The sequence below is a fragment of the Bos javanicus genome, chromosome 27 (assembly GCF_032452875.1).
Source record: "Bos javanicus breed banteng chromosome 27, ARS-OSU_banteng_1.0, whole genome shotgun sequence".
Lineage (NCBI taxonomy): Eukaryota > Metazoa > Chordata > Mammalia > Artiodactyla > Bovidae > Bos > Bos javanicus.
The window spans coordinates 38,721,465-38,747,643 of NC_083894.1; the positions used below are offsets into that span (position 1 = coordinate 38,721,465).

The 26,179-nt window shown below is 40.2% G+C and overlaps 1 protein-coding gene across 10 annotated transcripts in view; it reads left to right on the forward strand.

Moving 5' to 3' along the window:
• The window catches only part of PSD3 (pleckstrin and Sec7 domain containing 3), a 492,806-nt gene that overhangs the window by 353,172 nt on the left and 113,455 nt on the right, over positions 1-26,179 (forward strand). For all 10 annotated transcript variants that reach the window (XM_061404653.1, XM_061404651.1, XM_061404650.1 and 7 more), the window contains one exon: positions 7,457-7,500. In XM_061404653.1, coding sequence (XP_061260637.1) covers positions 7,457-7,482 — 26 coding nt within the window. In that variant the 3' untranslated portion in view covers positions 7,483-7,500. The remainder of the gene's footprint in view (positions 1-7,456; positions 7,501-26,179) is intronic.

Sequence of the window (26,179 nt, forward strand, 5' to 3'; positions counted from 1 at the left end):
CGCAAAGAGTCAGACATGACTGAGCGACTGAACTGAACTGAACTGAAAGCATTACATGTATACTGCATATATTCTGTGCTGCAATATGTATGTATATGTCAGTGTTGCATTGTGATTGGGGCAAGTGCAGGCACAGACTGGCTTCAGGCCCTCAGCTCTGCTGTGTGATCTTCGACAGGATTACTTAACCATTAAGAGAGTTAGGTGTGTCATTTCAAAGAGTAGGGATAATAATACCGCATTAATACAGTTGCTGTGAGATTAAATGGAAGCAGCTCTCTTAGCTCGGTGCCTCACGAAACACAGCCTCATAGACAGCTGTATTATCATCATCACTGGGGCATCAGTACTGAGAAATGGCTTGAACATTATCACAGAGGTACAGAAATATCTCCAAGTGAAGGATCACATACTCAAAGTGTCAGTTTCCAATCACAAACCAGGACATTTTGCTATTATCTGTTCTCTATCTAGGACTCCTGTTGTTCCTTCCCTGCAGTCTTCTAATAATTTCATTCCTATCTGAATTTCAGCCCCGACGTCCTGTTGGATAACACAGTTAGTCTGCCCACAGTGGGCTTCAGCCCCGACGTCCTGTTGGATAACACGGTTAGTCTGCCCACAGTGGGCTTCAGCCCTGACGTCCTGTTGGATAACACACGGTTACTCTGCCCGCAGTGGGCTTCAGCCCCGACGTCCTGTTGGATAACACGGTTAGTCTGCCCGCAGTGGGCTTCAGCCCTGACGTCCTGTTGGATAACACACGGTTACTCTGCCTGCAGTGGGCTTCAGCCCCGATGACCTGTTGGATAACACGGTTACTCTGCCTACAGTGGTCTTCAGCCCTGACGTCCTGTTGTATAACACACGTTTACTCTCGCCCACGGTGAGGTGTTGTTGTTGTTGCTCTTTTTGTTATCGCACTTGAAAGTTCGTGAGCCTTGTATAATTTATACTTCTAGCTACTTCTGAAAAACAACCAGAGCCAGCCACGGTGAACCCACATGCCTACCTGGGTAAAGCCGGGCTATAGCTAGGGGTCCCCTGCCCCTTGGGGTGTCTCTCCCTGGCTCCTGCACTCGTCCATGTGACCTGCTTACTGATGAGGCTTAGTCAGGTTTTGATATTGGACCAGCGTTTAGACTTGATATTCAAATTAACTCATTAGGATATATTCACAGGTTTTTTTGTTAAATTGAGGTGTGACTGACATATAATATTACATTAGTTTCAGAACTACAATGATTTGGTCTTTACATGCATCGTGAAATGATCCCTGTTATAACTCTAGTTAAAAACCCATCACCTTAGTCTATAAAATATTTTTTTTCTTGCAATGAGGACTTTTAAAATCTACTCTGTTAGCAAGCTTTCGAATATGCAATACAGTATCATTAACTCTAGTCACCATGTGGCACATACCTCCCCATGACATTTATGTTAGGGCTGGAAGGTTGTACCTTTCAGCCCCCTTTGCTCATTTCTCCCAGTCCCCAGTCCCTACGCACCCTTTGGCCAATCCTACTTATCTTTTTTCTGTAAGAACTTGCGGTTTTGTGTGGTTTTGTTTTGTTTCAGTTTCCATGATATGATATCACATGGTATTCATCCTTCTGATTCATTTCACTTAGAATAATATGCAGAAAGTTCATCCATCTTGTTGCACATGGTGAGATTTCATTTTTTATGGGTGAATTATTTTCTGGTGTGTGCGTGTGTGTATGGTTTTCCAGGTGACTCAGTGGTAAAGAATCCATCTGCCATCACAGGAGACACAGGAGAAATGGGTTCAATCCCTGTTGGAAATGGCAACTCACTCCAGTATTCTTGGCTGGAAAATTCCATGGACAGAGGAGCCTGACAGACTACAGTCCATGGGGTCATAAAGAGTCAGACATGGCTGACCACACACGTGTGCACATGCGCACGTGCGCACACACACACACACACACACGGGGAGAGAGAGAGAGTAGTTTTTATCCATTCATGGGCATATGCATTGTTTCTGTGTCTTCAATATTATAAATATTATAAATAATGCTGCAGTACACATAGGGGTCCATGCGTCTTTTCAATATATGTTATAATTAGTGTTTTTGTTTCCTTCAATAAATACCCAGACGTGGAATTGCAGGATCATCTGAGAGTTCTAGTTTTAATTTTTCTCAGGAACTCCATACTGTTTTCTGTAGTGGCTGCGTCAGTTAGCATTCCCACCAGCAGGGCACAAGTGTTCCCTTTCTCCACATCTCTGCCACCACTTGTTATTTCTTTTCTTTTGATAATAGCCATTCTGACAGGTCTCAAGTGATGTCTCACTCTGGTTCTGATTTACATTTCCTTGAAGATTAGTGATACTGAGTATATTTTCATTTTTTTAGATTTTCGTTTGCCTGTTGGTCATCTCTGTGTCCTCTTTGAAAAAAAAAAAAGTCTATTCGGATTCCCTGCCCATATTTTAATTGAATTCTTTGTTTCTTTGTGATTGGGTTGTGTGAATTCACGGTATATTTTAGATACTGACTCCTCACTGGACATACGGTTGGCAGGTATTTTCTCCCGTTTGGTGCATGGCTTTTTCGTTTTGATGGTTTCCTTTTCTGTGCAGAAGCTTTTTGGTTTCAGCAATCTCACTGATTTGCTTTAGCTTTTGTTGCCTTTACTTTTAGTGTCAAATCTAAAAAATCATCACCAAGACCAACATCAAGGAGTTACTGCCTATGTTTTCTTCTAGGAGTGTTATGGTTTTAGGTCTTACATTCAGATCTTTAATCCACTTGGAGTTAAATGTTGCGTCTGGTGTAAATCATTGTCCAGGTCCATTCTTCTGCATGTGGCTGTTCAGTTGTCCTTACACCATTTATTGAAGAGACTGTCCTTGCCCCGCTGTATAGTCAAGGCTCCTTTGTCACAAGTCGGTTGGCCGTACGTGTGTGGGCTTACTCTGGCTCTCTGTCCTGTTCCATTAATCAGGATGTCTGTTTTTGTGTCACTGTCATACGGTTTTAATTACTACAGCTTTGTAATATACTTTGAAATCAGGGAGCGTAATGCCTCTGGCTTTTTTGTCCTTTCTCAAAATTGCTTTTGCTACTTGGGGTCTTCTGCAGTTCCACACGAAGTCGAGGATTGTTTATTCTATTTCTGTGAAAAATGCCACTGGAATTTTGATAGGTAGTACATTGAATCTGTAGGTTGCTTTGGGTTTTATATCACACTTTAATGATATTCATTCTTCTAATCCACGAATATAGAAAGTCTTTCAGTTTATTTGGTCATCTTCCATTCTTTTCATGAGTTTCTTATAATACAGGTTTTTCACTTTCTTCATTAAATGTATTCCTAGACATTTTATTCTTAAAGATGACATTATAAATGTCATGCTTTCTTCATTTTTCTTTCTGATAGTTCATTATTAGTGTTTATAAATGAACAGATTTTTGTATATTGATTTTATATCCTGCAACTTTATTGAATTTTTAAGCTAGTTTTAAAAATTTAACTAGTTTTTTTTTTTTTTTTTGTAGAGTCTAAGGTTTTCTATATATAATATCATGTTATCTCCAAGTAGTGACAGTTTTACATCTTTTCCAGTTTAAATTCCTGTTATTTCCTTCTCTTGGCTAATTTCTCTGGCCAGGAATTCCAATATGATGTTGAATAAAAACAGTAAGAGTGGACATCCTTGTTTTGTTCCTGATATTAGAACAAAAGCTTTCAGTTTTCTAATGTAAATTGTTGCAACCACTATGGGTATTAGCTGTGGGATTGTCATATATGGCTGTTTTTTGTTGAGGGATATGTTTACAGTATTAACAGGGGGAAATTATTTCTACTGAAATTTTTGCTCACCAGGGAGTTTATTACAAATAATAAATCATTATGTTGTATATTTGAACCTAATGTATGTCAATTATGTTGTTGTTCAATCACTGTCATTTCCGACTCTGTGACCCCATGGACTGTAGCACACCCAACTCCTCTCTTCTCCATTATCTCCCAGAGTTTGCTCAGATTCGTGTCTGTTGAGATGGTGATGCTACCTGACCATCTCATCCTCTGCTGCCCCCTTATCCTTTTGCCTTCAATCTTCCCCAGCATCAGGGTCTTTTCCAGTGAGTTGGCTTTTCGCATCAGTTGGCCAAAGTATCAGAGCTTCAACTTCAGCATCAGTCCTTCCAATGAATATTCAGGACTGACTTCCTTTAGGACGGACTGATTTTATCTCCTTGCAGTCCAGCAGACTCTCAAATGTCTTCTCGAACACCACAAATCGAAAGCATCAGTTCTTTGGCACTCAGCTTTCCCTATGGTCCATCTCTCACATCTGTACATGACTACTGGAAAAACCATAGCTTTGACTATACAGACCTTTGTCAGCAGAGTGATGTCTCTGCTTTTTAATATGCTTTCTAGGTTTGGCAATTATGCCTTGATTTAAAAAAATGGAACATAGTGGCTATTTTGTATTTAAATGCATTTATACTTTGAATAATGTTATTCAACCTTACATAAGACACAGCAGCCATATATATAATTGAAACACTTTGCTGTACACATGAAAATAACACAATATTGTACACTAACTATATTGCAAGATAAAATAAAAGTTAAATTTAAGAAAATAAAAAGACATAGCAGACAGTCAAGTGGAAGGTAATCTTAAGGTGTAGAAAAGACATTTTAGGAGGAATGTGCTCTGTGTAAATACTCATGACACCTTATTGACCAATTCTACCCTCATAATGAATGAAATGAAAAAATACATGTGTATGTGTGTGTATATGTATGTATGTATGTATGTAAGGGTTTGGAGGATTGTGTCGCATAAATGATAATTAGAAGTTGCGTCTTCATTTGCTCTCAGGTTTGGTTTAGTACACCTCCAGAGCTGTTCATCAAGTCTTGTGGGAGGTGTGCATGTTTAGAATTATCTTTGGCTGCATTCCCCCTGCTTTGGTGATGATAAAGTTTGATCAGGGTATGTGAGTGTTGGATGCATTTTCAAAACAGATTTTCCTTTAGTAATCATTTGTTGTAAAGCATTAAAAAGATTCAGGAAAATCCCTTTGTAAATTTGTCATTGAAAAGGATAAGGATTAGATTTGTTGCAGTATATATATATATATATATATATATATATATACACACATACATACACACACACATATTCACATACAAAGAGGACTTTGGCTTCTGGTATAACAGGTTTGTTGAATTTTACAAGATCCTCTATAATAAATTTTTGTTGTGTGATGTACAGCTGACAGAGTAACAAGAATATTCCAATTTGAAACTGAGTTATCTCTTCAAGCAAAATATTCTCAAGAGCAAAACACTTGAAAAAGTTGATCTAGAGCAGAATTGAATTTATTTGACATTTTCTAGTTGCCTAGATATCATTTTCTACCTTTATGAATAGTTTTTTATCTTTAACAATTGTTAAATTTCTCTGGTTAGTATTGTGTGTGTTAGTATATAAAGAACCATTAATGATCTGTCTCTTCTCAAAAACCCACTATTGTGGGTTCAAGGCGGCTCTTACAAGTAGTAGAATCCACTTAAAAACACTTACAGCAAGAGTCTCCTGAGGCTGGAGCCAGACATTGACCCTGAACTTCTGTACGTGCAGCCTCAAGAGACATTAACTATATAATAGGTTGTCCTACTTCTTCAGTAAATTTGAGTTCTTCAAAAAGAGCATTCAATTTACAATACAGTCTCCGTGTCTTGATTTACCCCTTATTTTCTTTTGCTGTTTTACCATTTCTATATTTGATGACATGATAATTTCTGTATTTGATGTCCTGATAATGATGAAATGTGTCCTACATTTTATTAGCTACCCAGTAGTTAAACTGACTACTATAGCCACACTGAAGAAATCCCGTGGAGTCCATCAAGACGTGGCTAAAGATGCATGTATTGCGTCTTAAGTAACATAAAATCTGTAACCAAGCATCTATGTCCTCAATTGCAGTGAGTTTTGCTAGAAAGGGGCTTTACTACCTGTGTGCAGTCTTTCTGATTACACACACGTAGACTGCCTCTCCCACTTAGGCCAGATGTGTTAAAGGCAGAAAATGGTCCACAAGGCAGTTCTGCTCTGCTCTGCTACCCGGGGAGCATTCTGACCCTGCCATTTCCTCATTTGGAAGATGAGTTGTTTGATAGCCTCTCATCCTGCTTTTCCCATCTTAAAGTAGATGAGATGAGTCTAATAAATCCAAATCTCTCTTAAAAAAAAATGCTCCGACTCCTTCATACTGTTGTTTGCACACAGTCATCCTTTCTTCAGTGCAGTTTGCAGTTTTGGTTTTATGTCTTAGAGATGCTCTTGTGTTTTCTTACGTTATAAACATCTTACTCAAAATTAAGAAGCTAGAGGTGTGAGGCAGTTTTTTCTTAGGTTAGTTGTCTTAGTGGAACAACTTGATTACAAAAAGTTTAATGTGTTGATACCAGAGCTGGGAGCCTGGTGAGGCGGTCTCATATGCTGTCTTGTCTATGACATTGTTATTGTCAAGGCTCTAAGAGAACTTTCTGTCTCCCCCTCCACCACCTCACACACATCAGGGTAACACTCACTAACTGTAAGGCAGAATTATGAGGTGAGACCAATACAAGCTGCCTAAGTCATCGATGTAAAAACTCTGAAATTACTCTGAGATAGTTTCCCATAATTGGGCTTCAGTCTCACTTCCTTTTCTCTTGTTCATTAAGTTGTTATGAAAACTGTTACACCTAGTCCATTAGTGAAAAGGTATGAATTGCATCTTAAGTAACGTAAAATCTGTAGCCAAGCATTCCAAAGGCAGTTTGGAAGTTGCAGTTTCCAAAATAATGAAGCTCTATGACCATATTTTGAATAAGAAAAACAAACGACGTGATGTAATTTTAGTTCATCCTATGTTTTACTGTGGTAGAACGTAGCCCGGTGTTGTGTGTCGTAGTTATCTAATGAGGTGGATGAAACTGGAGCCTATTATACAGAGTGAAGTAAGCCAGAAAGAAAAACACCAATACAGTATACTAACGCATATATATGGAATTTAGAAAGATGGTAACGACAACCCTGCATGCAAGACAGCAAAAGAGACACAGATGTATAGAACAGTCTTTTGGACTCTGTGGGAGAGGGAGGAGGGGGATGATTTGGTAGAATGGCATTAAAACATGTATAATATCACATAAAAAATAATAAATGTTAATAGAATAAAAAAAAAAGACGTGTTCTGCTTCATGGGACGTCTCTGTGTATCTCTGACTGCTGCCTGCCCTGTGTCGTTAGCTCACCTGTGTCTTCCTCGTTTCTGCAGCACCAACAGGATGACCTGCGAGGGCCCTGGGAGCCGCTGGCTGACTCAGTCAAGCCTTTCGGCTTTTGTCATTTGCTGAATTACAAATGTAGAACAGGATGAAGAGAGTAATTCCATCTTGTTTTCTCTCCTTCCAGGCTCTGTACAACTCAATCAAGAATGAGAAGCTCGAATGGGCAGTGTGAGTATGCTGCATGTCAGCCTGTTAGTGAATGGACTGTGTGCTTTTTTCTTAATGTTTTTCTTTGTGCCTCATCAGTGATTCTGGAGAAGGATTAATTGCACAGCCAGTTCTCATTTTACACCACCAGTGTCTTATCCTCTCTGTATAAGACACATAAACCCTGAGTATTCCATGTCTTTTTCTTGGTACCAGCATGCTCCTATTCTTATTTTAAACTGTTTGCTATGCCTATGTACATTAATTATCTTTTTATTTTAAAAAAATGGCATTCAGAAAGAAAGTACGAGTAAAGTAGGTAAAAAATTCCAAAATTTTTCCAAAATCTAATACACATGATGTGGCTACCATACACTTATTCTAACTATCTCCTTCTTATCATTATAGATAAAGATTTTCTAATCCTATTTCCTATGACACTAATTATACCAGGATATTGATAGATAAGCTTTGAGGAGTATGGTACTTGTATGTAATGAAGTCCACAGAAAGAATAGCAACAGCAATGCAAGAAGTAGCATTTCCTGAAAGATTTTGCACAATTGTGAAAGTTCAGACAATAGTTACAGGGAAGGTGCTGCTGCAGAATTTGTAGGATGATATTCACTTGCAGAGGAGGAACCTTGGTGCTCTCTTATTTTATTTTTATTGACGTATACTTGATGTCCAATATTATATAAATTACAGGTATTCAACATAGTGATTCACAAGTTTTAAAGGGTATATTGCATTCATAGTTATTAAGTTCTGGCTGTATTCCCCATGAGCACAATATGTCCATGCAGCTTACTTTGTACCTAGTAGTTTGTGCCTCCTGATCTCCTCCCCGTGTATTGTCCCTCCCGCCTTCCCTCCCCCACTGGTTTGTTTTCTGCATCTGTGAATCTGCTTCCTTCTTGCTGTAGTCAGTGGTTGGCTGTATTTTCAGACTCCACATTGGAGTGGTGTTACACAGTCTTTGCCTTCCCTCCCCACTGGTTTGTTTTCTGCATCTGTGAATCTGCTTCCTTCTTGCTGTAGTCAGTGGTTGGCTGTATTTTTAGACTCCACATTGGAGTGGTGTCACACAGTCCTTGTCTTCGTCTCTCTGACTTGTCACTTAGCATTCTGCCCTCGCGGTCCATCCCTGTCGCTGCAAATGGAAAATTTCATTCTGTGTGTGGCTGAGTAGCGTTCCACTGTGTGTATACATCACATCTTCTTTATCCATTCATTGGTTGATAGACACTTAGGTGTCTTCCACATCTTGGAAGTTGTAAAATAATGCTGCTAGAAACATTGGAGTGCATATATCTATTTGAATTAGTGCTTTTTTCCCAGATATTTACCCAGCAGTGGGATTGCTGAATCATATGGATGTTCTTTAGTTTCTTGGAAATCTCCATACTGTTCTCACAGTGGCAGCTCCAGTTTACATTCCCACCAACAGTGTCTGAGGGTTCCCTTTTCTCCACATCCTCACCAGCATTTGTTATTTGTGTTCTTTTTGATAACAACCATTCTCACAGCTGTGAAGTGATATCTCATCGTGACTTTGATTTGCATTTCCCGTATGATTAGTGATGTTAACCATTTTTTCATGTGCCTCTTGGCCATCTGCATATTCTCTTTGGAAAAATGTCTATTCGGGTCTTCCGTCCATCTTTTTATCATTTGCAAATATTTTCTCCCATTCAGTAGGTTGTCTTTGTGTTTTCTTTGCTATGCAAAACCTTTTAAGTTTAAAGGCTTCACTTGTTTATTTTTGCTTTTATTTCTTTAACCTTGGGAGATGGATACAAAAAAAAATATTGCTATGGTTTATGTCAAAGAATGTTCTGCCTATGTTTTCTTCTAGGAGTTTTATAGTATCTAGTCTTCCATTGAGGTCTTTAATCCCAACGTCGACTTTATTTTTGTATATGGTGTTCAAATGTTCTAATTTCATTCTTTTACATGTAGCTGTCCAGCTTTCACAGCCCCACTTATTGAAGGGACTGTCTTTTCTCTGTTGTATATTCTTACCTCCTTTGTCATAGATTAACTGACCCTAAGTGTGTGGATTTATTTCTGGGTTTCTGTCGTGTTCCGTTGATCTATGTATCTGTTTTTGTGCCGGTACCATACCGTTTTGATTACTGTAGCTTTGTAGTGTAGTCTGAAGCCAGGAAGTGTGATTCCCTAGTTCTGTTCTTCTTTCTCAAGGTTGTTTTGTCTGTTTGGGCTCTTTCATGTTTCTATATAAACTTTAAAATTATTTTTTTCTGAAAAAAAAATTTATTCTAGTTTTGTGAAAAAAAAAAAATGCCATTATTATTTTGACAGGATTTACATTGAATCTGTAGATTGTCTTGGGTAGTATGATCATTTTAACAATAGTAATCCTTCCAGGCGAAGAACATGGTGTATCTTTGCATTTGTTTGTGTCATCTTCAGTTCCTTTCACCATATCTCACGCTTTTCCAACTACAGGTCTTTTACTTCCTTAGGTAGGTTTACTCATAGGTTTCTAACTGGGTTCCAGTTAGGGTCCAGGGAGATGTTTAGTGACCTCCCTAGGTGATGTGAGTGAGGGGAAAGGGAAGTATGACAGGGACCCACTTCTACCTCATACAAGCATCACACCTACTTCAAATAACCAAAGTAGCCCCATTTTTATCTTTTTAAAATATATAGAGTTCTACTGAATATTACTTTTCTCAAGTAATCCATACTGAAGAAAAGTTTTTTGAAAAGTACAGTCCAGTATTCCCATTTCATGTACTAGGTAAATGGAGCCAAGAAGCATTTATTAACAAATCCAGAGTCACAGAACTAGTGTAGAGACAAAGCCAGGATGTGTTTTTCTAGCAATCCTGGCTCCCCTTGACAGTACCATGCTGCCTCACTTCTCTGTAGCCACACACTCTTTTTCATTATTATTATTTATTTTTTAACTGAAAGAAAATTGCTTTATAATATTGTATTATTCTCTGCCATACATCAGCATGAATCAGCCATAGGTATATGTATGTCTGGGCTTCCCTGGTAGCTCAGCTGGTGAAGAATCTGCCTGCAGTACAGAAGACCCTGGTTCAATTCCTGGGTTGGAAAGATCCCCTGGAGAAGGGATAGGCTACCCACTCCAGTATTCATGGGCTTCCCTGGTGGCTCAGATGGTAAAGAATCCACCTGCAAGGTGGGAGACCTGGGTTCAGTCCCTGCTTTGGGAAGATCCCCTGGAGGAGGGCATGGCTATCCACTCCAGTATTCTTGCCTGGAGAGTCCCATGGACAGAGGAGCCTGGGGGGCTACAGTCCATGGGGTCACAAAGAGTCGTACACGACTGAGCAACTGAGCACAGCACATACATATGTCTCCTCCCTCTTGAACCTCCCTCCCACCTCCCACCCCCTCCTACCCTTCTAGATTGGCACAGAGCACCAGTTTGAGCTCCTTGCATTATACAGCAAATTCCCACTGGCCATCTGTTGTACATATAATAATGCATATGTTTCAGTGCTCCTCTCTCAATTCGTCCCGCCCTCTCCTTCCTCCTCTGCGTCCACAAGCCTGTTCTATGTCTGCATCTCCACTGCTGCCCTGCAAATAGGTTCATCAGTAGAACATAGATTCCATGTTAATACATGATATTTGTTTTTCTCTTTCTGACTTACTTCACTGTGTTTAATAGGCTCTAGGTTCATCCACCTCATTAGAACTGACTTAAATGCGTTTCTTTTTCTGTCTGTAGCCACATACTCTTAGCAAATCTTTGCTAGGCAGGGATCACATCTGAATGTATATTAAGAGAGATTTATGTTAAATTTATAGTCTCATGAAATGCTTCTGGAATTACTGGTCATTCATCTATTCCACAAACAACCTTTGAAGCAGCTGTTTCTGTGCCTGGCCCTGTGGTAAAACGTAGATACACATATGAAAAAGACAGGTTCTCTACCTAACAAGAACGTAACCTGGGAGCAACTGGAGCGGGTGGACTGTACCCGGACAAACACATAAAAGCAGTAGTGAGGAACGCAGTCAGCCAGGTGCCTGTGGAAGGTCTCGGCTCCCTCCTGCAGGACAAGCACTGTTTCTTCCCCACTTCCTTTGTGAGGTTGTTCTTAATTCATAAAGCTTCTTTGTACCAGGCAGTATGCTGGAAATTCACAGAAAAGAAAAGGCATTAAGACATTTTCCTTGGCCTTAAGAAGTCTTACAGCCTAATAGACAAACATGCATTTATTTTTATTTGTTCACTTATTTTTTTAAATGAGGGGTGGTTACTCTTTCTGATTTGGATGGGATGGTAAGGTGAGTTGAAGTGGATAAGAGGCACTTATAACTTAAGTTAGAATTGCTTAAAATTTAGCTACCAGTGGACCTTCAGAGAATATAGCAATTAATAGAAAAGGGAAAATAAAATAAGTGCAGTATCATGCAGAAGGAAAATTAATGGTCTTCTACTTTGGACCTTCATATGTACTGCTCTTATTGTATTTAGGATTAAATACAATATTTAATTGTAAGAAGCATTAAAAATTCATGAATCCAGCTTTGTTGTTAGAACACACAGCAGAATTAAATGTAAATAATATACTTTTGGGCGCTCCACTCTCCTGCTTCTCCCAGTGTCTGGGTTGCAGCAGCACTGACCTTGCTTTCATTATGTATAGCTGTTCTTTAACTCTGAATAAACATTTTTACAACCTTGTATCATGGGATAATCTGTGCTATTTTATGTTACTCTATAACTCAGTTTACCAGAATAGTTCAATGCCTTTGTTTTCGCTTATAAATTAAATTGTTTTCTGCCTACCCTCCTATATTGTATTGTCCTGGCTGACACGTGATGTCCTGGCACACGGACCTTTCTGTCTGTCGGATCCTGTGTTATGGAAGCCTTCAGCTTTCAGAAATGTGGTTTTAAATACCAATAGGCCATTGTTTGGGCTCTTTATCATTTTTTAAATGAACTTTAGTTTGGCTAGTGTTCTCTTCATGGATCTCAGCCTTGTCATGGAAGAGGGGCTTGTGTAACTCCATGAAGCACTGAGCCATGCTGTGCGGGGCCACCAAGTTGGGCTGGTTATGTTTCTGACGAAACATGGTCCACTGCAGAAGAAAATGGAAGCCCACTCTAGTATTCTTCCCTGGAGAATCCCCACATAGAGGAGCCTGGGGGGCTATAGATCATAGCATCACCAAGAGACGGATATAACTGAAGCAACTTAGCACCCACACCCCAATAAGAAAGAAGTGACTGGGCCAAAGAGGGAATCAGCTGTGGATGTATCTGGTGGTGAAGGTAAAATCCAGTGCTGTAAAGAGCAATACTTCAAAGGAACCTGGAATGTTAGGTTCATGAATCAAGCTAAATTGGATGTGGTCAAGCAGAAGATGGCAAGATTGAACATCGACATCTTTAGGAATCAGTGAATTAAAATGGAATGGGAGAGTTTAGTTCAGATGACCATTATGTCTACTATGGGCAGAAATCCCTTACAGGAAATGGAGCAGCTCTCAGAGTCAACAAGAGTCCAAAATGTAGGACTTGGGGGTAATCTCAAAACTGCAGAATGATCTTGATTCATTTCTAAGGCAAACCATTCAACATCACAGTAATCCAACTCTGTGCCCCAACCACTGATGCCATTGAAGCTGAAGTTGAATGGTTATATGAAGACCTTCTAGAACTAACACCAACAAAAGATGTCCTTTTTATCATAGGGGATTGGAATGAAAAAGTAGGAACTCAAGAGATACCTGGAATAATAGGCAAGTTTGACCTTGTACAAAATGAAGCAGGACAAAGGCTAACAGTTTTGTCAGGTGAGCAAGCACCCTTTTCTAACCACACAAGAGATGACTCTACATATGGACATCACCAGATGGTCAATACTAAAATCAGATTGATTATATTCTTTGCAGCCGAAGATGGAGAAGGTGTATACAGTCAGCAAAAACAAGACCTGGAGATGACTGTGGCTCAGATCATGAGCTCCTTAGTGCAAAATTCAGGCTCAAATTGATAACAGAGGGAAAATCACTAGGCCATTTGGGTATGACCTAGATCAAATCCCTTATGATTATACAGTGAAAGTGATGAATAGATTCAAGGAGTTAGATCTGATAGAGCGCCTGAAGAACTGTGAACGGAGGTTAGTAACATCGTACAGGAGGCAGTAACCAAAACCATCCCAAAGAAAAAGAAATGCAAGAAGGCAAAATGGTTGTCTGAGGAGGCTTTCCAAATAACTGAGGAAAGAAGTGAAGCAAAAGGCAAGGGAGAAAGGCAAACATATACTCAACTGAATGCAGAGTTCCAGAGTATACCAAGGAGAGATAAGAAGGGCTTCTTAAAAGAACAATGCAAAGAAATAGACCTTAACAATAGAATGGAAAAGGTTAGAGATCTCTTCAAGAAAACTGGAGATATCAAGGGAATATTTCATGCAAGGATGGGCATCGTAAAGGACAGAAATAGTAAGGACTTAACTGAAGCAAGTAAAGTAATGCTCAAAATTCTCCAAGCCAGGCTTCAGCAATACGTGAACCGTGAACTTCCAGATATTCAAGCTGGTTTTCGAAAAGGTAGAGGAACCAGAGACCAAATTGCCAACATCCGCTGGATCATGGAAAAAGCAAGAGAGTTCCAAAAAAACATCTATTTCTGCTTTATTGACTATGCCAAAGCCTTTGACTGTGTGCATCACAATAAACTGTGGAAAATTCTGAAAGAGATGGGAATACCAGACCACCTGACCTGCCTCTTGAGAAACCTATATGCAGGCCAGGAAGCAACAGTTAAAACTGGACATGGAACAACAGCCTAGTTCCAAATAGGAAAAGGAGTACATCAGGGCTGTATATTGTCACCCTGCTTATTTAACTTCTGTGCAGAGTACATCAGGAGAAACGCTGGGCTGGAGGAAGCACAAGCTAGAATCAAGATTGCCGGGAGAAATATCAATAAGCTCAGATATGCAGATGACACCACCCTTATGGCAGAAAGTGAAGAGGAACTAAAGAGCCTCTTGATGAAAGTGAAAGAGGAGAGTGAAAAAGTTGGCTTAAAGCTCAACATTCAGAAAACTAAGATCATGGCATCTGGTCCCATCACTTCATGGGAAATGGGAAAACAGTGGAAACAGTGTCAGACTTTATTTTTCTGGGCTCCAGAATCACTGCAGATGGTGACTACAGCCATGAAATTAAAAGATGCTTACTCCTTGGAAGGAAAGTTATGACCAACCTAGATAGCATATTAAAAAGCAGAGACATTACTTTGTCAACAAAGGCCTGTCTAGTCAAGGCTATGGTTCTTCCAGTGGTCATGTATGGATGTGAGAGTTGGACTGTGAAGAAAGCTGAGCGCCGAAGAATTGATGCTTTTGAACTGTGGTGTTAGAGAAGACTCTTGAGAGTCCCTTGGACTGCAAGAAGATCCAACCAGTCCATTGTGAAGATCAGCCCTGGGTGTTCTTTGGAAGGACTCATGCTAAAGCTGAAACTCCAATACTTTGGCCACCTCATGCGAAGAGTTGACTCATTGGAAAAGACCCTCATGCTGGGAGGGATTTGGGGGCAGGAGGAGAAGGGGATGACAGAGGATGAGATGGCTGGATGGCATCACTGACTCAATGGACACGAGTTTTGGGTGAACTCCGGGAGTTGGTGATGGACAGGGAGGCCTGGCGTGCTGCAGTTCATGGGGTCACAAAGAGTCGGACACGACTGAGCGACTGAACTGAACTGAACTGAACTGAAGCAGAAAATATTAAGAAGAGGTGGCAAGAATACACAGAAGAACTATTCAAGAAAGGTCTTAATGACCTGGATAAACAATAGTGTGGTCTCTCACCTAGAGCTTGACATCCTGGAGTATGAAGGCAAACGGGCCTTAGGAAACATCACTATAAACAAAGCTAGTGGAGGTGAGAGAATTCTAGCTGAGCTATTTCAAATCCTAAAAGATAATGCTGTTAAAGTGCTGCATTCAATATGCCAGCAAATTAGGAAAATGCAGCAGTGCCCACAGGACTAGTAAAGATCAGTTTTCACTCCAGTCCCAAAAGAAGGGCAGTGCCAAAGAATGTTCAAACTGCTGTACATTTGTGCTCATTACACACGCTAGTAAGGTTATGCTCAAAATCCTTCAAGCTAGGCTTCAGCAGTAGGTGAACCGAGAACTTTCACATGTGCACGCAGTGTTTCAAAGAGGCCGAGGGACCAGAGACCGAATTGCAACATTTGCTGGATTATGCAGATAACAAGGGAGTTCCAGGAAAACATCTGCTTCATTGACTACCATAAAGCCTTTGACTGTGTGGATCACAACAAACTGGGGAAAACCCTTAAAAAAAAAAAAAAGGATAGGAGTACCAGACTACCATAACTGTCTCCTGAGAAACCTGTCTGCATATCAAGAAGCAAGTTAGAACCGAACATGGAACAATAAACTGGTTCAAAATTGGGAAAGGAGTACATCAAGGCTGTATATTGTCACCCTGCTTATTTCACATATATGCAGAGTACATTATGAGAAACGCTGGGCTGGATGAATCACAAGCTGGAATCAAGATTGCTGTGAGAAATACCAACAACCTCAGGTATGCAGATGATACCACTTTAATGGAAGAAAGTGGAGAGGAACTAAAAAGCCTCTTGATGAAGGTGAAAGAGGAGAGTGAGAAAACTGACTTGAAATTCAACATTCAGAATCTAAGATCGTGACATCTGGTCCCATCACTCAATGGCAAACAGAAGAGGAAAAAGATAAAGCAGTGACAGATTTTCTTTTGTTGGTGACACCGTCATCACTCAGTTGGTCACACTTACATGCCTAATGGAAGAATACTGATCATGCTGGAATCTTAATAATAATTCTAATGTTAATATTAGGTGGAACTCACAAATTTAGAAGATAATCTATGTGAACATTAGGTAAAAGTATAAAGGATGTTATTGGTTTGATTGTTCTGTTTAGAAGTTCAGTGAAAATGCTTTGAGTATAAGATAAAGAACAAAAAAACAGCAATGTCTTAGTTATAAAAAGGTGATTATTAACTTGAATTAGATTTTGACCTGAAGAGTTGATTTTGCTTAAAAATTTGTTGGCTAAAAATGATACTGAATGTGAATCCTGGATTTTGATATTTAAAGGAGGATTTCAGGGTGTAGAATTAGGGAGAGTTCTCTCACTTAACTTTCTGAAGTATAATTTTATGAAGAATCTGAATCATAGCTCACACTTAGCATTTAATCTGTAAGTAGCTATTTTTCTCAGCCAGCGCAAATATGTTGGACTCAGGTAGATAGGAAACCGGACACATTTGTCACCCAACTTTTAGCTTTAAAATTAAGAACAAGTTAAAAAAAAAAAAAAAGATGTCAGCTTTCTGTGTAAGTGGCATCTCAATGATGAGATTGAGATGGATACTTAGAATTTTTAAGAATTTTATTGTTACAACAGCTTTAATATCCAGAAAAATGAGATAAAAGCGATATAATTCACAAATATTATCTTTAACTGCAGAATATGCTGAGCAAACAGATTGGAGAGCAAATGGAATGTGGCTGTAATGTCAGTAGCCCACTCATTCCAAAGTAACTTTAAATCCCTGAGATACAAAAAATTATAGAGGCTGGGATATAAGGAAAGTTTTCTCCTAATATGCTGATGATTTAGAATTTTGTATCGTCTATATCAATTGCTAAGCCTTTGCTTAGAAGGAAATACAATAAACATAATTTCTGCATGAATATGCACATGATGGCTAACACAGTACCTGGGACATTTTAGACCATAGCTGTTTGGATTCCACTGAGCGTTTTGTATGTGTACATGGTAGTATACACACAAAACCTACATTTTCCTAGGTGAAAAACTGAGCCTGATTAGTAATGAGGAAGTTATTTTTAGTTGCCCATTAAATTTTTCATAACACATCTTTTGAAAACATCTAACATCCATCTTGACCCCAGTATACTTCCAACTGTGTTTTTTTTTAACTGTATTAATATCTGCAGTTAATTTTTTCTCAGTTTGGAAAGCACGCTATAGTCATTGTACATGTAGTCAGAGCCTTTATTTCAGAAGCCCTACCTCCTCCTCCCATCTGGCAGCGTTCTTTAGTGTGAAAGGGCCAATGCTGGAGTTGACATTTTTAATAAAAGCATATTCTCTTTTTTACAGGTAAGGTGTCTGTCAGAATAAGGTAATTTTAGAAAATAAAATATATTTCCTGTTTTCATCAGAATTTTAAAATTGAGCTTCATTTTTTTTCTTTTTTTGGTCAGTGACAAAGACAGGTCCATTTTAAACTCAACCCGCCTGTGCCATGTGATATAAGTTAGAAGCCCCATGACACGTCAGCACATTTTTTATAATGTTATTCTTCACTTTATTTTCCAGCTATCACTTGATCACAGTATTGAGTTTATATGCAACTTAATGTTCTGTGCCTGCACTCAACCACTATATTCAATTTCTAGGAATGGATTTACTGAGGTATAACTTTGTTGTTCACAGTCGCTCAGTCACATTTAACTCTGTGACCCTGTGGACTGCAGCACACAGGCTTTCCTGTCCTTCACCATCTCCCAGAGCTTGCTCAAACTCATGTCCATTGTGTTGGTGATGGCATCCAACCATCTCGTCCTCTGTCGCTGCCTTCTCTTCCTGTCCTCAATCTTTCCCAGCATCAGAGTCTTCCAGTGAGTCAGCTCTTCACATCAGGAGGCCAAAGCACAGGAGCTTCAGCTTCAGCGTCAGTCCTTCTAATGATATTCAAGGTTGATTTCCTTTAGAATTGACTGGTTTGATGTCCAGTATAACTTATATACTGTAAAATTCATCCATTTAAATGTCTGATTTCATGGTTTTTTATAAATTTACAGAGCTGTATGATAATCACCACAGTTCATCACCCCACTAGACTCCATACAGATTCTTTTTGCTTATTATTCAGCATGTTTTGGAGAAGGAAATGGCAACCCACTCCAGTGTTCTTGCCTGGAGAATCCCAGGGATGGGGGAGCCTGGTGGGCTGACGTCTATGGGGTCGCACAGAGTTGGACACGACAAAGTGACTTAGCAGCAGCAGCAGCAGCATGTTTGATATGAACTCTTCCCTTCTGGCTGGCCCTACACTGGTTTGTGCTCACCTCTATCAAAGTGTGTATTATAAGACTCCTTTTTATATAAACTTACTACCCATTATCATTTGTATTTTTCCCCCTGCTGGACTATGAGTCCTTCAAAGGGCCTTAATCACCCTGATCTTCTCACTGCCTAGCACACTGCCTGGCAGGCAAAGGCTCCTTGTAATCATTTCTGAGCTGGCAGTGACTCCCTCCTGGAGACAAGCAAGGGCTTGGCTGCTCACTGCTTTCTGTGCTCAACAGGCATTCCTGTAGATGGGGACTTTCAAATCTTTTTAATCAGGGAGGCCCCCCGTTCCCTGCCCGTGAGAGGCTGACCTGTCTGAACCTTGATTTTTCACTGCGTTGATAACCCGTATCTATTTCGGGTGGTTGTGGGGTTAAGAAATTAAGTTAGGATGATGTTCATGGTAATGACTAGATGCTGAAGGTGGAGGACCTAATTCATACCGTACTCCTGTTTTCAATGTTCTGGCAAGAGAAGTATGTACACAAAACACTGAGTCAAATGAAGTGAGTCATCCACTTTATAACCCTAAGTTCAGGGCACCCTAGAAAGTTCGATTGGAAAATGCAGGGGGATCTGAGTGACTGCTGGACGTGCTAGGCTCAGCACCCCTAACCTGAATGCAGGCTGAGAAACCAGAACTGAAGGAGAGAGACAAGCCCGACCCTCTGGGTTTGCCGAGGGATGCTGGGGTGGGTGCCGAGAAGCACGGTGAAGTTCACAGTTCAGAGGCACAGGCTGGTGAAAGACCGAGACCAAATCCGAGATCTGTGGAATGCTTCCCTTCCCCATGACAGCCCTGTTAGTAGCAGTTGCTTTTACTCAGTACATTGATTCTGACTTTCAAGAGAAAATTATAAGCCATACTAAAAGGTGCATGGTTTGGAAAGACAGAGCCATCATCAAAACCAGACTCAGACATGGCTTGAATTTGGAATCATCAGACCAGGAACTTAAAGCAACAATTACTATGCCATGGGCTGTAATGAATACAGTAGACAGCATGCAGAACAGATGGACAGTGTGAGCAAAGAAATGGAAATCTAAGAAGAATCAAAAAGAAATGCCGGGGATCAAAAACACTGTAACAGAAGTAAAGAATGCTTTGGATGAGCTCATTAGTAGACTGGTCACATCTGAGAAGAGAATCTCTGTGAGCTTAAGAATATGTCAATAAAAACTTCAAAAACAGAAAAGCAAAGAGAAAAAACACTTGGAAGAGGAGAAGGAACAGAATATCCAAGAACTCTGGGAGAACTTCAAAATATTAAAAAACATGCACATGATGAGTGCCAGAAAGAGAAGAGAGAGAGAAAGAGAGAGAGACACACACACAAGGCCTGGGGAAGAGGGACCAGGAAATACTTGAAGCAGCAATGACCGAGAATTCTCCCCAAGTTAAGGTCAGACACCAAGCCATCAATCCAGGAAACTGAGAAAACCAAGCAGGGTAAAAATTGCAGCTGTGAAAAAAAAAAAAAAAAAGCACAGCCAGGCACTTCATTTACATCCTGCAGAAAATCAAAGATAAGGAAAAAAGTCTTGAAAGAAGCTGGATGAGAAAAGCACCTTACCTTTGAAGGAACAAACCCAAGAACCTCTGACTCAGACTATGTAGGCAGAGGGGATAGTGAGACATTTAAAGTGTCGAGAGGAAAACGTCAAACCTGAAATTCTGTGTTCTGAAAAATTATGAACTCACAAAGATGCATGCTGCCCACCATGCGTAGCAGCACTGCTCGCAATAGTCAAGACATGGATACAACCTGAGTGTACATCAACAGATGAGCAGACAAAGATGTGATGCACACCGGAATAGTACTCAGTCATAAAAAGAAGGAAATGTTGCCATTGGCAACAACCTGAAAGGACTTGGAGGGTACTGTGCTCAGTAAAATAAGTCATACAGAGAAAGGAGAACGCTATGTGATGTCACTTACATGTGGAATCTAAAAAATAAAGCAAACTAGTCAATATAACAACAACAACCAAAAAAAAAAACAAAACAAACCATTCACAAAGAGAAACCGCCTAGCACTTACCCGTGGGGCGAGAAGCAGGGAGGGGCAGCAGAGTTGAGGGTTAAGAGGCACAGACTACTCTGTATAAAATAAGCTACAAGGAAACATGGTACAGCATGGGGGTATAACCAGTATTTTATAATAACTATAAATGGAGTATAACCTTTCAAATTGTGAATCACTATATTGTACACCTGTAACTTACATAATGTTATACATTAACTATACGTCAATGAAAAAGAAGTAAGGACGTCATCCAGATGGCAGCACAGGTTGTTCCCGACTTTACTCCCCCTCCTAAAAACAACAAGTAACAAAACAAGACACGCCTGAGAGATTCCTGGAACACAGAGGGAGCCAGAAGCACCACTGTACCCCAGAGACAAAGCAGCCGGCACCAGAAGGGCAGGAGGAGAGCTGTGTGCTGACTACATGGCCCCTTCCCCAGGCCAGCGCCCCCAACACCATGCAGAGGGGTCTCCCTTGAGCCTGTGGTTTCCCCCGCTCCATGAGAAGGGAGAACCGGCCGCCAACCAGAACCACCCCCACCCCCCGACTCGACCCCGCACCGCACTCGGCACTGTGCGTGTCTTTGTAGGAGTCCCTGCTCTGATCTCGCACTTGGGAATCACCTGGGAGCCTTGGGGCTCGGTCCTGGGTGTCTGATTGAGACGGGGGAGGAAGAGGGGCTTGGCAGACCACGTTCCTACCTGCATGGCCAATTATTAACCCAACCAGCAGCTGTGCTCATCTGCTGACCCAAGTCAGTGGCCTGGGCTGACCAGGGCAATTGAGCAGGGTGTAGGTCTGCCTAAACAAGGTCCCCGATGAGGAAGTTCTGCAGCCCTGGAGCCTGGTTGACTCCAGCCCAAACAGAAGAGCGGAGTCATAGTCATCCCTGTTGCCGAGTGTGGCCCCAGCCCCATCAGACAGGAAGGGCTGCTGAGGACTCCTGGAAGTTGCATAAGCCAGCAGTGCTCAAGCCGAGAAGAGGGGAAGCAGAGCCGATCGCCTCTAGAGCCAAAGCTGTCTGGCCAGGGAACTTGAGCCACAGGTCAGCTGGAGTCAGGACCGCACACAGACCTCATCAGTGGCCTTGGAGCTGCTCTTCTGGCTGAGTTCAGGAAGGGGGACTAATTCATAGCCCCACTTTTTGCCACCTGCAGCTTGCACCCACCCAGCCAGGGAACCTTCCCAGCACGCCTAGGAAGCTGAGCTGCCCATCAGCAGCCCTGTTTCCGGTCTTGCTGAACACCAAGCGCAGCCCCAGGCTTCCTCCATCTGCAAGGCAATACCAGTGAGTTCACCTAACGAGGATGTCAGGGCACACTCTGGACTGATTCAGGGTCCCAAACAGGGAGCCTTGCAGACCCTGGGTCCCATCCAGGCAGGCAGCATCACACTTCCTGATTTCAAGCTGTGCTTATAAAGGTAATGTGATGAAGACAGTGTGGTGATGGCATAAAAACAAAAAGATCAGTGGACCAGGACTGAGGCCCCCGCGTAAGCCAAGCACATTCGGCCAACTGACACCTTACAAAGGACCCAAGAATACTCAATGGGGAAAAGCCTCTCTAATCTGTGTTGCTGGGGAAATTGGATATTCACATGTAAAAGAATAAAACTAGATACCTATCTTATACCACACACAAAAATTAAGTCAAAGTGGGTTAAAGACTTGACTGTAAGACCTGAAATTGAAATGTAAGACCTTGAATGTAAAACCATGAAATTCCTAGAAGAAAACATGAAAAAAAGATCTTGATGTGGGTCTTGGCAATGATTTTTAAGATATAACACCTAAAAGACAAGCAACAAAATGAAAAACAAGTGGGAATACATCAAACAAAAAGCTTCTTCACATCAAAAGAAATAACCAACAAAGCGAAAAAGCAAGTATAAGAAGGTAAATCAACTATACTTCAATTAAAAATAAATTTTAAAAATCAAAGATGCTAGAGTGAAGAACAGAGATTCAGCCACTTTATTTAGTAACTTGTTCTGAAGAGATAGAAGTAAAATAAAGTAACCCCCCCAAAAAAATCAACCTGTGAGAGAGGAAATATTGTATATTTTCTGATAAGGGGTAATATCCAAAATATATAAAGAACTCATGCAATCCAATAGCAAAAAAACAAGTATTCCAATTAACAAATGGGCAGAAGACTTGACTAGACATTTTCCCAAAGAAACTGTGCTTAAAAGGCCAGCTGGTACACGAGGAGATGCTCAATATCACTAGTCATGAAAGTGAAGTCACTCAGTCATGTCCAACTCTTTGCGACCCCATGGATAGTAGCCTGCCCCAAGCTCCTCCGTCCATGGGATTTTCAGGGCAAGAGTACTGGAGTGGGTTGCCGTTTCCTACTCCAGGGAATCTTCCCAACCCGGGGATCAAACCCAGGTCTCTCACATTGTAGACAGACGCTTTATCATCTGAGGGAAATGCAAAACCACAATGAGAAATCACCTCATGCTTATTAGGGATGCCCATGATCGAAAAGGTAAGAGACAATAAATGCTGACAGGGATGTGGAAAAAAGGAAGCCCTTCTGCCCTGTTGATGGGATTGTAAACTGATATAGCCACTACAGAAAATAGTATGGAGGTCTCTCAAAAAATTAAAACAAAGCTACCATACAATCCAGCAATTTTACTGCTGCGAAGATATCCAAAGGAAATGAAAATAATAACTTCAAAAACTATTTGCACTCCCATGTTTGAAGCGGCACTGTTTATGATAGTCAGGACAAGGAAACAGCCTAGTATCCATCCTGGATACGTGGATCAAGTTGTGGAGTATATATAACGGGATGTTATGCGGCCACAAAAAAAATGAGAAAATCCTGTCATTTGTGATAACATAAGTGGACCTGGAAGACATTATACTAGGTGAAATAAGCCTGTCATGGAAAGACAAATGCTTCCCACTGATATGCGGTGGAAAGAGTCATTCAATTCATAGAGACAGAAAGTGAAATAGTGGCTGCCAGTGTTTGGGGTAGGGGGAATGAGAAATTGCTAATTTAATAAGTTTAGAATTCCAGTTTGAATGGTGAAAATTTCTGGAGCTTACCTTTATTGTCCAGCTCTGATATCATAGTCTTCATGACTGTTTCTGAATGAATTCAAGTTAAGTAAATATTCCAGTTCTGCTCTAGAGGTTTTTGTTCATTTCAGCTATTACTCCCTCCCTTCCCCAGACACAAACACACATCCACATCCACTAAAGTCCCACCAATTTATATTTAAATTCAGATTTTAGATTTCATATAACTAAGTCCCTCCAAGATAGCTTACTTTTTGAGTTTGGTGCTAGCGTAACAGCTTTGATACAGCTGAAACACCACTATGCTAAGACTTGCCAAATGGGGTAGTTCAAATCTGTTCAGTGGCTGGGTCAGTGTAATGATGTTCAGCTCTTGCCAGTTTTAAGAAGCAGTTGTTCCAGAGAAATATAAGACTTGGGTGGACTAGTATGATTCCTTATCTATCTTTTTTGTTTAAAAATTAAAGTCATAAGTAATATAGGATACAGTAAATTTTATGATTTACAGCCGATCTTACAAAGAACAGAGAAATAGATTTATCTACTATCAGCAACAGAGTTTTAGTTATTCTCAGATTAAACTGCACCTTAAGTCCTGGACTTAGACCACCCGGTGGCTCATATGTGATTACACAGAGGACAGAATGAAGGATGTATTGGGGAATTTTGTAGGTTGTGAGGTGTTGAGATGTCTGGTATCTCAGTAGAATATATTCTACCAGGGTATTTAAATGTACAAAACATTCATATATGAATCATTCACCTCAAAAGTAAGATAGAGAGTCCTGCTATGTCTCTTCTTATTTTAACAAAATTATTTGTATGTCTTAGTGGTTCACTGTATGCAGAAAAGTCCTAGACGGGTAGGCTGTTTTCTGTAGAAATGAGTTCACTTGCCCAACACATTCTTCATCCCGTCCTCTGTGTAATCATGTGTGAGCCACTGGGTGGTTAAGTCCAGGACTTAAGATGCAGTTTATTTTGAGAACAGCAAAAGCTGTGTTGCTGATAGCAGATAAATCTATAGAATTCTTTTATCAGTAAATTGGAATAATTTATATCTGCTCCCAAATACAGTGGAAACAGCCTCCCTTATGGGAAAACACTGAGATTTATGATATCTGTAAAAGCAATAAAACCCCACAGTGACACGAGAAGGAATGAAGCAAATGCGACTGTAAGGTGCCATGGTCTTTTCGTTAACTTCTGTAATATGAAGAATACCCGTTTTGTGGGCTTGAGTACTTTCAGCCCTCATTTTACTGTCAGGGTTTTACTGAGCAGTATTGTGTTGAACATTTCTCAATCATCATTCTCCTGTTTTTGTTTTTGGCTTTGATATGTCTTAGGATATACAAGCCTCTCTAACAACAATCTTTCCAAAAGATATGAGATGCATGCCACATAAGTAATTTTTAAAAAATTCCAGTAGTTGCATCATAAAAGTAAACAAAAAAGGCAAAACTAGTTTATTTTATAAATCAGTTATTTAGCCCAGTGTATCTAGAATATTCTCATGTCAATATGTAATCGGTATAAAAACTGTTGAAATATTTTCCTTTTTTGTACTGTCTTTTTGAAATATGGTGTATTTTCTTTTTTTTACTTGTTGTACATTTCAATTTGGACTACCCACACTTTAAGTTCTAAGTAGCCATGTGTAGCCAATGGCTCCCATATTCGTGTAACTACTTCTTTTGGCTAATGTTTATATAGAGAGGAAAATCATACTTTCATCCAAAAACCTCACTGTGTGCATGCTAAGTCACTTTAATCATGTCCGACTCTTTGTGACCCCCTGGACCGTAGCCCACCAGGCTCCTCTGTCCATGGCATTCTCCAGGCGAGAATACTGGAGTGAGTTGCCACTTCTCCAAAAACCTCAGTAGAACATTTTAAAAAACACTGTATATGGACTGAAATAAAGAGGACTTCAAATAAATTATAAGTGAAATAGAAATTATAACTGATTCCACAGAAATGCAAAGAATCGTAAGAGACTTTATTACAGCAACAAATTGGACAAAGTAGAAGAAAAGGATGAATTCCTAGAAACATACAATGTACCAAGAGTGAGTCATGAAAAAACAAAACATAAAACTGAATGGACCAGTTACTAGTAATTACTTGGACAGGTATTTTATTACTGATCAAATAAAGAAAAAAACAAATAAAAGTCCAAGACCAGATGACTTCAGTGATAAATCCTACCAAACATTCAAAGAATTAGTGCCAATCCTTAAGCTATTGAAAAAAAATGAAGAGCAGTATCTCCATCAGACTCATTTATGAGGCCATCTTCACCCTGAGACCAAAACCAGACAGGGACACTTCAGAAAAGAAAATCACAGATTAGGATTTCTGATGAACACAGATGTGAACAATCCTCGACAAAATATTAGGAAGCTGAGTTCACAATACAAGCAGCATACGTCAAGATCAAGTAGGATTTATTCCAGGGATGCAAGGATGGGT